Consider the following 14,882-nt stretch of genomic DNA (forward strand, 5'->3'; position numbering starts at 1 on the left):
GCTCTAAGGACCCTCCCAACTCTGACATTTGATATTCCATGTCCTGCTGACAAAACCCACACCTTGCTCCAGCTGCCCCTCTGACCTGTCCTGGAGAAGAAGCCCAATGAATTCAGTTACTTGTCAGCTCAAGGCCAAGGACACTGGTGCCCACAGTTCAGGGGGTGAGGCTATCTCCCACTCACCCATATGCACCATTGCTGATCAGCTTGATGGTTTCAAAATCATTCTCACAGGGTTTCCTCCGGGAGGGGACATTAAGAGACCGGTTCTGAAAAGACCAGAGAGAAATTGGAGAGGACTCAGCCTCTGGTGTCTCCCAGACCCCAGGGATACTGAGGAGGGGTATCTTCTGCCAAAGAGCCCTCAAGAAATCCTCTGCCCTTGACTTAGGAAGCCTCAGGAGGCGAAAGGGGAGGCGAGCCATTCCGCACCTTCTCTGAAGATCCAGAAGGTCAGCCTTCAGTGCCTTGCCTTGAAGGGCAGAACTGGTTTGGGGAAAACAGAGTTCAAATCTCGGCTCTTCCCCAGGTGACAGTCACTTCCCTCCCCTTCCAGCTCTGGATTTGGGGTTTTATGATTTGGGTTCCAAACTGAGCCACTGCTATCACAACCTCAATGGCCTTTGGGCAAACTGTTTCACTGGTAAAGGAAAAGGATGGTCCTGGATGACTTCTAAGGTCTCTTCAGACCATTTGGTGCCTCAAAGGGAGCCCCAGATTAAGGAAGAATTTTCTAAGACAAGTGTGGCCAACTAAACCAACCAATATTCATCCAATGTGTTAGTTGTTCCTTCCAACTTTGTGTCTTCTGCAAATCTGATAAGTGAGCCAAGCACAGATCCCTCCCGTCATGTTGACGATGAACCATTAACTACTATTTGAATCTGGCCTCCAACAAGTGCCGGTTTTCTATAGCTTCCAACTACTTGTATCATCATCATCTAGTGCACATCTTTCCATTTTCTCCCCCAAAAGGGCATACAATTCTTTAGCCAGGGCTTGACTAGAATCTAGGTCTTCTCTTGGGTCAAGTCACCCTGTCAGGCCCCTTGTGGGGTTGGTCCCCTGGGATTGCTTTCCCTTTCTTTCACCAGCCATCTCTAACAACCCTTCAGAGTTTTGCTGGAATTTATAGCAAGCTCATTGGCCCAGAGCGGGTAGACTGTTCTCCCCCTTTCAGAAAAGCCAACCAAGAATCACATGCTTCTCCAGTTTTTGTGACGCTTCTCTGGTTTCTCAGGCTCTTTCAAGGATCACTGACAAAGCCCCAGAATCCCACCTGTCAGCCCTTTCAGGGCCAAGAGGAGAGGCCGGACGGCTCCTTAGCAAGGGCCACCACAAAAGGAGATTCCTTTCCTTCCCTGCCCACACTTCTTCAGGGCCCTGGAGGCTGACTCATTTGCCCACTCTATCTAGACCCTAGGCTGCAGCAGTGTCTCACTTCCACTATCTAGATTTCTCCATCCCAGCAATTCCAGTTCCTGCTCCCCTCTTTCCAGTTCAAGAAATCAAAGTAACTAAAGGCATCAAATCAATGCCATTGTTCCTGTAAGGAGTGTCTCCATCAACTCCCCAGGGGCACCACTCGCCATTCCTACAACTTTCCAAGCCAGAGGATCCCTTCCCGTGACCACACCACTGGGGACTGTCTCCTCCCATTAGACTATAAACTCCTTGAAGGCAGGACTGTCTGACTTTTATTTGTAAACTTAGTACTCAGCAGAGTTTGGTAGCTAGTAAGCATTTAATAAAAGCTTTTCAGCCAGACACTTATAAAGCTCTTATTATGTCTGCAGAAAAGGACAGGGCTGGAGAAGTAGATCTGAGAATCATAAACATAGAAAAAACTGAAACCTGGGTGCTGATGAGATCAGCCAGGGAGAAGAGAGGGGCCTTCATTTGTTCACTTCTGTTCAGGTCAACGTGAGCCTATGACCACTACGGGCCCTCGCCGGGGTACCTCCTTTCCCCCATGGCTCCACTGTGGACTCTGGACTTTTCTCCTAGCAAGTGCTCAGATCCTGGGCTCCCTGGGAACTATGATCCTGCTGCTCATCCCTACCCCCATACCAGACCAGCAGAAACCTGACTCCTAACCTGCTGAGGCTCAGTCAGGGATTGTGCTCCCTCTAAAGAAGGTGCCTTTACATAAAGGCCATGCCCCTTTTACAATCTCTTGCATCGCCCTCCACTGTCCACCAGCTGCTCTACTAGGGAGACGCCATCACAGTAATGATCGTTCACACTGAGACAAAGTACTCTAGATTGGCAGGGTACTTTCTGTTATCTCACGGGAACCACTCCATAACCTGAGGAAATAAGGACAATTATTATCCCCATTTTATGGATGAAAAAACTGAGGCTAAGATAGGTAAGTGCCTTGGCCAGGTCACAAGCTACAAGTCTATCCAAGGCAAGAGTAGATGTCAGGTTTTCCTGATTCCAAGTCCAATCCCTCAACCTTTACAATATGCTGCTTCCCTCTACCAGTGGAAGTTTGTCAGTAGCCACGGATAGAGCCCAGACACAACACATCTCACCAATCCCTCAAGCTTCCATTTGCCCTTGTTACTGGGCCTTGATACCAGGGAGGAACAGCTCTTGAATCTAGAGCCTAGCATACTCACCTCTGGTGGGTCTCCGGCCTCAGGTGCAGTCGAGGAGCCAGCATCCAAGGGACCCAGCTGTACCATCTCTGGAGAGGCAAAGGCAGAGCAAAGATGAGCCTGGGGCCTCAGGAGCCAAAGTTAGCACACACACACACACAAAAGGGGATCTGGCCTGAGATGGGGTGGTCAGGAAAGAGTCCAGGGGGAAGGCTGTCCATAACTCTATCCTTCATTCAGTGACTCCCTAGACAAGGCAGGAATCACAGGGTGCTAAAACTGGCTGGGATGTAGGGGAAAGCGGGCAGGAAGTATCTCCTCCAGTTAAGACCTGATCGAGGATGTTTTGTCCACAAAACTGGCCAGATTTGGGAGAGATGGCTCCATTTTCTATGTCACTCTGGATACATCAAAACCTACCTCCCTAGAAGTCATATGATAGGGTTAAACTAAACTGGAGCAAAAGAACCCATAAAATTCCCCAGTGCTGCCTGAACCAGACCTCAATGGAATTGGGAAATGTTTAGCAAAATAAATAAAATAAAACACAGTTAATTGTACCAATATGCAGCCAGCAGGGATCCCTTCCTATCTTGAGTTTGACACCACTGGTCTAGGGAACCTTTGAAGTCCTTTCCAGTTCTAAATGTTATAATCCTGTTTAAAGGCCTTTAGTAGAGGGAGAGTCCAGAGAGTCCACTATCTCCCAAGGCAGGTCTATCAACATCCCCCCTAAATTCCTTCATCTATAAAATAAACAAGTTGGAATAGATGGTCTATAAGAGTCCTCCCAGCCCTGACCATCTGGTTCTAAGGGCCCTCCCAGCTCTCTCCTCCTGGGTTCTATGGACCCTCCTAGCCCTGACCTCCTGGGTTCTAAGGGCCCTCCCAGCTCTCTCCTCCTGGGTTCTATGGACCCTCCTAGCCCTGACCTCCTGGGTTCTAAGGGCCCTCCCAGCCCTGACTTCTTGGGTTCTAAGGATCCTTCCAGCTCTAACATTCCATGTTGTAAGGCCCCTCCTAGCTCTGACATCCTGTATTCTAAGGGTCCTCCCAGCTCTGACCATTTGGGTTCTAAGGGTCCTCCCAGCTCCGACCATCTGGGTTCTAAGGATCCTCTCAGCTCTGACCATCTGAGTTCTAAGGGCCCTCCCAGCTCTGACCATCTGGGTTCTAAGGGTCCTCCCAGCTCTGACCATCTGGGTTCTAAGGGCCCTTCCAGTCCTGATTTCCCAGCATTCTGATTACCCTAGAGACAACCCTCAGGGACATGAGACCTACAAGTCTCAGGATTAAAGCAGAGATCTTCTGCTCTGGGGAAGAATGCCAAGACGCCCGGGTTCCTAGCACTAAGCAGTCAGCCGCCTACAAGCCCATCTGCTTAGCACAGGGTTCCTGGCGCACACCCAAGAAGCTTCTTCCCCCTCCTCCCACCCCCAATCACCTGGAAGTTTCCAAGGACTGAGCTTCCTAGAAAAACACCAATGTATTTGGGGAGTTGCAGACTCCAAGGGCTGAAGGGGCTTCAGAGGTTGGCTGACTCAACCAACTGCCTGCTGCTTCCCCTGCAGCTTGTCAGCAGGTGTGCTAGTTCCTCATCCCCCAAAAAATAAAAAACACCACCCAGAAATGATTCATTATCCATCCTTTAAATGATGCCAAGAGCTCTGCTCAGCCCTTCTCATCTAGGTCTCCCAACAGCCTGGGGAGCTGGGCCTGAGGGCAGTTCTCACTTCCATTCTACAGACAAGGCTGGATCTGGAAGCAGCTGGAGCACTATCCCTGGGACAACACAGAAGAGTCTCAGAGTCAGGCTCCAAATTCAGATCTTCCTGATTCCAAATCCAGCATGGCACCCTGATGCTGGAAGTGGCCATCAGTCCTGTCCTTGGGGCTCCTTATCAGCTTTCTCATACTGACTGTGTAGAATCTTTCCTTCTCTCCCCACGAAGTTGATGGTAGATGACCCTCTCCTGTCTGCCTAGGACAAATGGCTGTCAGTCCTGGAGTGAGCTTCCTCAAGTCTCCATGCCCATGCACCTGTGAACTTCACCTCTGATCAGAAGAGAGCACCTTCCTTAGCATTAGGGTTGGTCCTGCCCATCTCTTCTAGGACATGTTCCAGTGGGCATTCCCTTTTCTCAGGTTCTTCAGAATCTCCCTATGGGCTCTCGCCCCTTTGCCTACAAATATACTCCCAAAAGAACATTGCCTTCACTCTTCCAGCTATCTCCCCTTCTGTCTTTCTCTTTCCTGAAACATTTACTGAAAAAGTTGTCTATGCTAGGGGGCCCCTAAGACCCAGAATGTTAGAACTGGGAGGAAATTTAGAACATGAAATGTCAAAGCTGGATGGGCCCTTAGAACACTGGATATCAGAGCTAGGAAGACCCTTAGGAACACAGGACATTAGAGTTGGGAGGGTCCTTAGAACTGAGGTCAGAAAGAACATTGCCTTCACTCTTCCAGCTATCTCCCCTTCTGTCTTTCTCTTTCCTGAAACATTTACTGAAAAAGTTGTCTATGCTAGGGGGCCCCTAAGACCCAGAATGTTAGAACTGGGAGGAAATTTAGAACATGAAATGTCAAAGCTGGATGGGCCCTTAGAACACTGGATATCAGAGCTAGGAAGACCCTTAGGAACACAGGACATTAGAGTTGGGAGGGTCCTTAGAACTGAGGTCAGAGTTGGAAGGGTTCTTAGAACACAGATGACAAAACATCACAACCAATAGGAACTAGCAATTACTAGAGTCCAATCTGCTCATTTGACAAATAGAGAAATGAAGACCAGAGAAAATGACTTCCCTAAGGCAAACAAGTAGCAAAGCCAAGACTAGAACCAAGTTTTTCAGCTCCAAGTCTTATTATGTTCAGGGTTTCAACAATGGTTGACTCAGTTTCCCTCCACTTACCCTCTAGAGGGTCCTTGGTGAGGCCCAGTTGACCAATGATGTATCGTGGAATGTCAGTCTTGATGCCCTGTCCCACCCGGGCATGTCCTTCGGCTGCTTCCAAGAGGTGGTAGAACTCTTCAGGATCAAATTCCTGATAAGCAGGGTGGAAAGAATAGCTGAAATGGAGCTCCAGTCTCCAGCCTGAATGCTTAAGCTCAACCCAAGGGGGCAGCGTACTCTACGGATCTGAAGGTTCTCGCCTCTGGCCTAGGGAAGACCCCACCTAGGGTCCATTTTCTGACACAAACAGGTTGTGTGACTGTGGACAGGCTGCTTAGTTCCTCAACACCCCTGGCAATTCTCTGAGATGATTTATTGAAGAGAAACTGCCAATGTATTGCAGGTGATGAGAAAAGTCATGCACCAGTGAAGTCACCAGACTCCACATACACCCAATTACTTGAACCCAAGTATAAATGGGAGGGAACAACAGTGCTGCAGCTTAGAGGCTTCTTATAGTCCTGACCTGAACAGCCAGATGCTATGCTCATTCCTGCCTCCCCCCCTCTCCTCAAGTCAAAACTCTCTATCCATCCTTTAGGGTCAGCCCACGCCATCTCCTCCAATAAGACTTCTGCAATCACCCTCAAGGAAATCATCATTCTTCAGCCCTGATGATCTAGAATACTTATCTGTCAAATATTTAGACATGCTTTGTCAGTGAACTGAGCTCCAGAAAGGAGACAGAAAACATCCATAGCATCACACACTTAAGCGTTAGATAGAATCTTAAGAGATCACCTTAAGAGGTGAAAGCCTGGGGATGCTGAGAAGTTGCCCTGTGGGATCACCTTTTCCCTGTGTTTCTTCCAGCCATTGGCAAGTGGCATGGCTCACAGGAGGCATTTAATAAATGCTTGTGGGTTGCCTCCTCCCACTGTTGCAACTGCCACACCATTCCACAATCAAAAGGAGACTGAAACATTGCTTAGTCCAACACAAAAAATGACTAGATGAGGTATGACCAGGCCACAGTCCAGAAGGCCTGGCCCTCCCTTGTTCTGGGCATCACAGCTATAAATAGAGTCTAAGATAACTAGCCCTTTTGACTGTCATACAATAAGCAATATCGTATTGTATTTCAAACTAAACTCCAAGGCCACCAATTCCCCCTCCCCTCAATTCCCTGATTGTCTAGCCTTGCCTCTCACATCTTATAACTGAGTTAGTGATTACTTGAACCCAAGTATAAAACTTTACATTGAGATCTATTAAATTCATCCTCTTGGGTTGGCCTAGCCTTTGTGAATGCCGATTCTGTTGTCCAACATGTGTGATATCCTGCCTACCAACATGTTGGGCTTAAAGGCAATCTGTAGATGACAATTCCACCCCCACCAGCTGTCATGGGACAGAAATCCCAATGGGAGAATCTTCTCTTTAAATCTTTAGTGTGGAGCAGCCTTATTTTAAGACTCAATTCAGTGAAAGGCCTTTCCCTTCGTCCTCAAGGTAGGCTGACCCTCTGAGCTAGGAAGTATGGGCTCACCAGGCACTCCAGCAGACGAGCTGGACGTGAGATGACAATTAGTAGCTTTCGAACAAGCTGGCCAATGAAGGTGACCTCCTGGCTCTCTGAGCGTTCATGGGCCTGTGGAGTCATACAGAAGAGAAGAAAACAGTGTCACCAACTGGGAAGTTGGCGACCTCCAATCCAAACAAGCGACTCTGTCCTTCATGGTGCTCGGAAGCCACCGAGAACAAACCTAGTCCAAAGACTAAAGGGCTTTCTCTTTAGCTATCTGCATACTGAAGCTCCCCAACAGCTCTGAGATATGTTTATACATGTGCATGTGAACACACACACACACACACACACACACACACACACACAAAAGAAAAATACATAAAATTAACAATACTTGTTGACTTGAGAGAAGATATAGGGTTTCCCTAGCTAGGACCTGAGTCTTTTGGGTTCACTGATTGTCTCCCTACTATGCTGTCACCAAATCTCTTCTGGTTAGATTTCATGATTGTCTCTTGGGGTTGGGCAGGCAGGGGACCCCCCCCCCATTCACTGGAGTTTCTTTAAAGGAGGCTAGGTGGGGTGGCTAGGTGGTGCAGTGGGTAAAGCACAGGCCCTGGAGTCAGGAGTACCTGAGTTCAAATCTGGCCCCAGGCATTTAATAGTTACCTAGCTGTGTGGCCTTGGGCAAGCCACTTAACCCCATTGCCTTGCAAAAATAAAAATCTAAAAATCTAAAAAAATCTAAAGGAGGCTAGGTCCCCAGACCTATTTTCCTCTCCTCTGCTCGGGAGCTATGGAAGGCTAAAGATCTGCCCTGTTGAGTTTGAGAAGGAACAGTGTGGCAGATGGGGGAAAGTTCTTATCTTAGTTTTGTCTCAGATCAGATTCATAGCTCTTTAACCATGAAAAAGTCCTTTTCCCTTCTGGGACTCAAGTTTCTCCTTTTGTAAAATGGAGATGTTCTATTAAGGCTGTTCTAAAGAAAACATCTTCTAAATGGTACTATTTTCCTGCCCACTTTCCCTGTCTTGGCCTGGGTCTTTCAGGGAAGGAAGAAGAGAATGTAGAAACAAGAAAAAAAGCCAAAGACAAGGAAAAAAGAAGCCAAGAAAGAAGGAAGAGAGGAAAAAAAGAAAGAGGAGAAAAGTGAGAGGTAGAAGGAAGTGAGGGAAGGAGAAAGAGGAAAGGAAGATGGAAGGGGAGAGGGAGGGGAGAAAAAAGGAGGAGGAAGGGGGAAAGAGGAAGGGGAAGAAAGGAGAAGAAAAGGGAAGATGGGGAAGGGGAAAAGGGGAAGAAAGGGGGAAAGAAGAGAGACACTCACATCTTGCAGCATCTTCTCTAGTTTTTCCTGAAGCTCTAAGAAGTAGCGGGAGGTGACCAGGTCCTCCCGAGCCTTAGCCAGGCAATCTCGAGCCAGCTCCACTATCTGGTGGTGAATGAAGCTCAGGACACCATCAGCCAGGGCCAAGGTGTTGGAGGGGGAGAAGGTGGTGATGATGTCCTGCAGCCGCTCCTCCATCTGGGCAGTGGCCTGTGTAATGAGTAAAGGATAAGGAAAGAGATGTAGACAAGAAGAAAGGGGGTAGATTGTAGACTCTTCATGGGAGTCCTGGTTCTGCCTCTGTCCTGCTGAATTATCTGGGCCAGGGCTGTCCAACCTTACTTTTAAAAGTTTTTATTGACACAACAGATAATATATTTTGATTTGTCATTTTAGTGAGAGCTCTGTGGTAGCTCAGCTTCCTTTACTAAAGCATTTAGTAAACCCAAAGGTGGGCTTCATTTTGGACAGCCCTGAGATGGGCAAAGCTCCTTTCTGAGTCTCAATTTCCTCTTTGTAAAATAAAGAAGCTGGATTCAATGGTCATAAAGGTCACATCTACTGGCTTATCATGGACCACTTGGGTAACCTTTGGTAAGTCATTTCCTCTCTGTGCCCCTGGGTGTTAACTTCTTCCCTTCCATAGCAGACAGGGAGTTCCTTAAAGAAGAGATTCTTTCTTACTCAGTTTTGTATTGCCCTCAGCACTGAATGTGTAGAATACAACATAAATGCACATCGGATGGAATGCTTGTCATTTTTCTCCTCTCCCATTACCTAAAGAAGGGAATATCAGGACTTAAGACTTCCTAACTCAAAGATGCAGATAAAGTGGAGTTGCTTAAGCCCAGGTTCATGGACCTCCAGGTCCTTGGTTGTTAATATTTTGATAACTGGGCTTCAAAAGTATTACTTTACTTTATAACCTGATGCATTATAGTTTTTGTCTTTATAACATATTCTGACATATGAATCAAAAAAAGATTAAGAAACCCCATTATGGGGAGTTATGTGCATGTGAAATACTGTTAGGGAGAACTGAAGCTTGAACTCCTGTAGTAATCACAACAAAGGATGTCCCTTAATGCTCAGAGACTCACTGGAGAGACAGAACTCACATAGGACAAATGGAGTTCTGTGCTTCCATTGCCATTCCTTGTGACCTGCCACCTCCCTCTGGCTCCCCGACTGAGGGCCTACCCTCTCCAACCCCCATGGATACCAGAGTTGGGCCCTCTGGGGGACAAGGTTGCCTCTTATGCCTCTCTTCCTAGGATGACTATTCTCCATTTCTCACCTGAATTTACCAGGAGCATTGTCATAACCCCCTGTAGTTCTGGCCTTTACCCTGTGACCCAGGATGGGCACAGGATGTTCCATGAACCAAAGAGCATCAGATGCAGGAGAACATGTGACCCCCCTCATTAAGCAAGTATCTTCCTGACAACATGCCAATCAAGTTGTCCTCCAGCCTCTCCTGGGAGACGCTCACTACCTTTCAAAGGCATGGGTTCCACTTTTGGATGATTACAATTATTATAAAGTTTCTCCATATTATCAAGCTGCAATCTCTGCCTGTCTCCCCTACATACTGCTCTTAGGGGGTCAAGCAGAACACTCCCCTCCCTCTCCCCCACTTCCACCTAGGATTCGGCTGGTGAGAAGCCCTCTCCCACTAGCTGGTGAGTCTAACCTTGGGGAATCGTTCCTTGTAGACATGATTCATCATCACAATGTCACTGTCAAAGGCTCCTGTGGTTCGCCCAGGGCTAGAAGAGGGGAAATGACATCAGTTCATACACTAGGGCTTTCTTGATCTAAATGAGGTCAAGCCATATGGGGCTGGGTTGGAGACAATGCCCCTTCCCCCATCCTCCATCCACCCCAAGATCCGGACACTACCTGAGACTGCGGGAGCGAGGTCGCATGCAGGGTGAGCGGCGGCCACCATCCTCATCCACGATGCTCTCTGAACTGCGAAAGTGCTTGGAAAGAAAGTGGAGCTCATCGGGTGTTGGCTGGTACGGCAGCTGGTGCAGCCGTTCTCGGGAGGATGAGGAGGACTTGAGCAGGAGAAGAGAGAAAAGCTGTGGGCCCCAAGCTCACCTGCCCCTCTATCTCCCCTGTGACCCAACCTTGAGGTCAGACAGGCTTCAAGGACTTTCCTGGTGCCAGTACTACCTGGTAGCAATGGAACAGGTGGTGGAAATTCCCCTTCAAGGTTCCACGCTATCCTTAAACCAGTAAGCAAACCTTTTCCTTAGAAGGCTGACTTCACCTCCCCCCCTAAACTGTAAGCCCTGTGAAGGAAGGGTCTGGGTCCTAGTTGTCTAAGTGTATGAGATGTTTGCTCCTCAGTAGAATGGAAGCTTCTTGAGGGCAGGGCCAGTTTCATTTCCCCTGGTATGTGGTAGATGCCCAATAATTGTTGAGCAAATGACAGACAGATCAATTCACATTTGCCAAATGGGTCTCAGTGCCCTTATCAGTAAAATGGAACAGCAGTTGTGTCTGCCCCCAAATGGGATATGAGGCTGCCGGGGATCACTGAAACAGAACCAGGTAGAGGAGACATCTGGCTCTGCCATTCATCTGTTATGTAGATTTGGTTAAGGTGCTTATAATGCCCAAGTCTCTGGTTTCTCATCTGTCAATGGAAGCAATAACCCCTGCCTGGCCTGCCTCATAGCTGGTGATATGAGTCCAATATTCCAGACAGAAAATTGTCTGAGGAGTTTGATAGCCTACAGGAAAATAGGAACCTGAGAAGTCAGGGAATTCCTGATGTTTCCTCTCCCCCATCCAGTCAGAGAACCTGGAAGGCCTTACCGAAACAGTAGAGCTGGGCGTGTTGGTCCCATAGCCAGAAGAGGGGAGAGAAGCGAGTGACCATCTCCGGCCATCAGCCCTGGAAGAAGAAACAACTTGTGGAAGGTTGGCAGAGGGGTGAGGGGTAGTGGAGGAGGAAAAGCCTATCAAATGTTCTGAGGTCAATTGGGGAACTGAGATCTCAGAGGAATTCTTGTCCTACTCATACCTAAGAAGAAATTTCCTTTACAAAATCCTGGCCAAGCAGTCATCCAGTTTCTGCTTGGACACATTGAAAACCTAGAGTTATCTAGGAGAGACACTGAGAAGCCTGGAAAACCAATCAGAAGAGGATTAGCTGAAGGATGAGGATGAGAAATAATGAGGTATTGAGAGGAAATGAGGTATTGGGGGGAGGGAGGGAAGAAGGGATAACAGCACAGGTATCTTCAAGGTTTGTTGAGTGGAGGGATGAGCTTGGTCCTGTTTGGTCCCAGAGCACACAACTGGAAGCAATGGGTGCCAGAGAGGCAGATTTCAGCTCCCTCCATATCAGGATAAAGAAAACCCTTCTAGATTTTCATGAATTGATGCTGAGTGAGATGAGCAGAACCAGAAAAGCATTGTACACCCTTAACAGCAACATGGGGGTGATGATCAACTTTGATGGACTTGCTCATTCCATCAGTGCAACAATCAGGGACAATTTTGCATTATCTGCAATGGAGAATACCATCTGTATCCAGAGAAAGAATTGTGGACTTTGAACAAAGACCAAAGACTGTTACCTTCAAATTAGTGGGGAAAAAACCTGATATCTTATCGTCTGATCTTGCTATCTCTTATACTTTGTTTCTTCCTTAAGGATATGATTTCTCTCATCACATTCAGTTTGGATCAATGTACAACATGGAAACAATTTAAAGACTAACAGACTGCCTTCTGTGGGGGGTGGAAAGCAAGAATGGGGGGAAAATTGCAAAACTCAAAATCTTTCTGAAAAAAATAAAATGATGTGTTCTGAGAACAAAAAAAAACCCAAAACAAAACTCTCCTAAACAACGAGAGCTCCCCAAAATTGGCCCTGGCTGCCTTGGGATGGGGTGAGTGTCTGAGTCAAGGCTTGTTGGGGATGCAGATGATGATGGTGCCATTCCTTCCCAACCCTGGGATCCTGAATCTACTGGAAGAGACCATGAATCTAATGTTTAAACACACAGTGCATCCTTGTGTAGCTCTGGGCTGGGCTGCTTTCCTGAAAGAATTGGTGAGACCTCCATAAGCTCTGGGAATGCTCACCCAGAGGGTCTAAGGAATAGGCAGAGGAAAGAGGAGAGAAAAACAGAGAGGGAGCAAAGTGAGAGACAAAATGAGGAAAGACCAAATGGGATCCTCCTGGCCATTCTCCCAGCTGCAGGGCCAATCCCACCTGAAGGAGCCGCTCAAGCTCTGTGTGAGCAGGTGGCTGCCCACCTCCTCTGGGAAGCCTGCCCCGGCTGCTCCTGCCACAATGATCTCTCCTCTTCCTGGAGCTCTTGGGACTCATACTGCCAAAACCATAGCGCACCTCAGCAGTGAAACTCAGTCTGTCGTCCTTGGCTGTGTGACTGCTTCCTGGCTGGCCCAGTTAGCCTGTAAGCCAGCTCCCTGGTAGTAGCAGCCAGGGTCACCCCCAGGCCCAGCCTCCCTGGCCCAGGATCAGCTTGGAGAAACCTCTTCAGAGACTAGGAAGTGAGAATACTTCTAACAGACTCACAGGAGAGTTCCCCTGAAGGGATTTCTTTTGGGGGGGGAGATGGAGGTCAGCTGGCTCCCTTCATGCTTGAAATAGAACTCCCACAGTAACCCCCCCACCTCTATCCCGTTCCATCAAAGGGAGCTGCATGTTCCTGGAAAAAATTACCTGTCAGTCCAGGGCCCATGACTGCATGAAGATGGTTGGTTTATCAGCCAAAAATGGGGAAGGACAGATGAGAAGGGAGCAGAGCACCAGGGCCGGGGAGGAGAGACAGAGGAAGAAAGATGGGATTTAAGGATGTGGGGTCCAAAATCAGCAGCTAGGCGAACACGGCCACCTGTCAATTAGCTGCATCACCTTAAGTTGCGTCTGGGGAATGTTGGGGATTCACATTCTTTGGGTTGTGGTTCAAGGGACTCACAAGGAGCAGGAGGAAGGTGATTTGTTGGGAGAATTCCAAGAAAGTGCAATTTTGTCCTTCATTCTCGAAGAAGACCACAAGATCAGGGAGATGATGCCATGACAAGCACATGAGTTGGATTTGAGTGAGGAGATGCTGTGCTAAGTCACCAGCCTCACTTTCTCCTCTGGAGTCATCTGGGTCCAGTGGCCAGACATGGATCAAGACCCCTGGAGATGGCCCTGGATGTGGGGGACTTGCCCAAGGTCACACAGCTAGTAAGTGTCAAGTGTCTGAGGCTGGATTCGAATCCCATCCTCTTGACTTCAAGGTCAGTGCTCTATCCACTGTGCCAGCTAGCACCTTCCAGTTCTAGGCCAAGGATCCTCTGAGTGAGGAAGCCCCTGCTCCCTCCCAAAGATGACATCTTCCTCCCACCCTTATCACCAGAACAGGGAGACTCACCTTCGTGCAAAGGGGAAGTTCACAGTCGTGCTGGCTGAGAAGTTCCGGGGACTGTCCAAGGGGCTGCTACCGGCTATGGGGAGGGGTGGAAGGGGAAGAAAAATTAAGTCATGGATCTCTGACACCCATCCACCCCTCCACACCTAGGGGCATATCTTCTACCTAATGCTCATGATATCCACTTGACTTGAGACCCCTCTCAAGATGGGGATGGGGGAATAAGGATGGCTTGGAGGAAGGAAGTGTCTATTTTTTCTTCTGAGTCTGACATCTTACGTGTTGGTACCCATCCAGCTCACACTCCAGAACCACTCATACTCACCTGTGGGCACGGAGAGTGGGGACAGAGGTCGGGAGAGGGTAGGTGAGGGTGTTCCCACCACTAGGCTCTTCCTGTTGCCACTACGGCAGCTGCAAGGAAGGAGGAGACCAGGAGAAAGTCAGTGAGTAGGGAGAGGACGAGGGAACCTAGAAACCCTGGCTGGGCTGCAGAGCCTATATGCCTCTCAACTCGGGCCAGAGGAGCCATGGCCAAGCACACCTGGGGTGGATGAGATGGACTCCATGGCCATTTCTAAGTCACTCCTTCTTAGGGCCCAGTTCCAAGATCCTTTTCAGTTCTGATAAGTTCAGATGCTAAGGACAGCATCAAAGGCCCCAAGAGCTGAAAGGTTCCCCAGAGGCCAACCTGTGGAACTTCTCCCAGATTTCTCACCTGTGTCTGTTTCTCCAAAGTGGCTCCTGTCTCTATTCTCTGGCCCATATAGGACAGGGCAAAGCCTATGGAAGCCTGTATACACTGGGAAACCCCTCAAATACCTGAAGAAGTCTTTCCTCCCCTTCTCTCCTACATCCACAGTTAGCTCTTCTCTAGTCTAAACAGCTCATTTCTTTCAAATAATTGTCAATGGCACCAACACCAAGGCCCTTCACCATGCAGCCTGCCCTTCTCTGGACACTCTCCCATTATCCATGTCTAACCTAAAGCTGGCCAAACAATCAACAAGCCCCACCAGCCACAGTACTAAATGTTGGAGATACAAATATAAAAAGCCAAAAGAGCTAATGTCCTGAAGGATCCTCACATGCTTAGTACTACGTTTCAGGTTCTAAG

The 14,882-nt window shown here is 48.3% G+C and overlaps 1 protein-coding gene across 4 annotated transcripts in view; it reads right to left on the reverse strand.

Moving 5' to 3' along the window:
* Window positions 1–14,882, reverse strand: part of MAST3 (microtubule associated serine/threonine kinase 3) — an 82,975-nt gene that overhangs the window by 33,263 nt on the left and 34,830 nt on the right. For all 4 annotated transcript variants that reach the window (XM_074204830.1, XM_074204831.1, XM_074204827.1 and 1 more), the window contains 10 exons: window positions 14,091–14,179; window positions 13,769–13,841; window positions 11,187–11,265; window positions 10,260–10,420; window positions 10,051–10,126; window positions 8,358–8,567; window positions 7,055–7,156; window positions 5,524–5,656; window positions 2,630–2,697; window positions 186–271 (listed from right to left, as the gene is read on the reverse strand). In XM_074204830.1, coding sequence (XP_074060931.1) covers window positions 186–271; window positions 2,630–2,697; window positions 5,524–5,656; window positions 7,055–7,156; window positions 8,358–8,567; window positions 10,051–10,126; window positions 10,260–10,420; window positions 11,187–11,265; window positions 13,769–13,841; window positions 14,091–14,179 — 1,077 coding nt within the window. The remainder of the gene's footprint in view (window positions 1–185; window positions 272–2,629; window positions 2,698–5,523; window positions 5,657–7,054; window positions 7,157–8,357; window positions 8,568–10,050; window positions 10,127–10,259; window positions 10,421–11,186; window positions 11,266–13,768; window positions 13,842–14,090; window positions 14,180–14,882) is intronic.

Source organism: Macrotis lagotis, chromosome X (assembly GCF_037893015.1).
Source record: "Macrotis lagotis isolate mMagLag1 chromosome X, bilby.v1.9.chrom.fasta, whole genome shotgun sequence".
NCBI classification, from domain to species: Eukaryota; Metazoa; Chordata; class Mammalia; order Peramelemorphia; family Peramelidae; genus Macrotis; species Macrotis lagotis.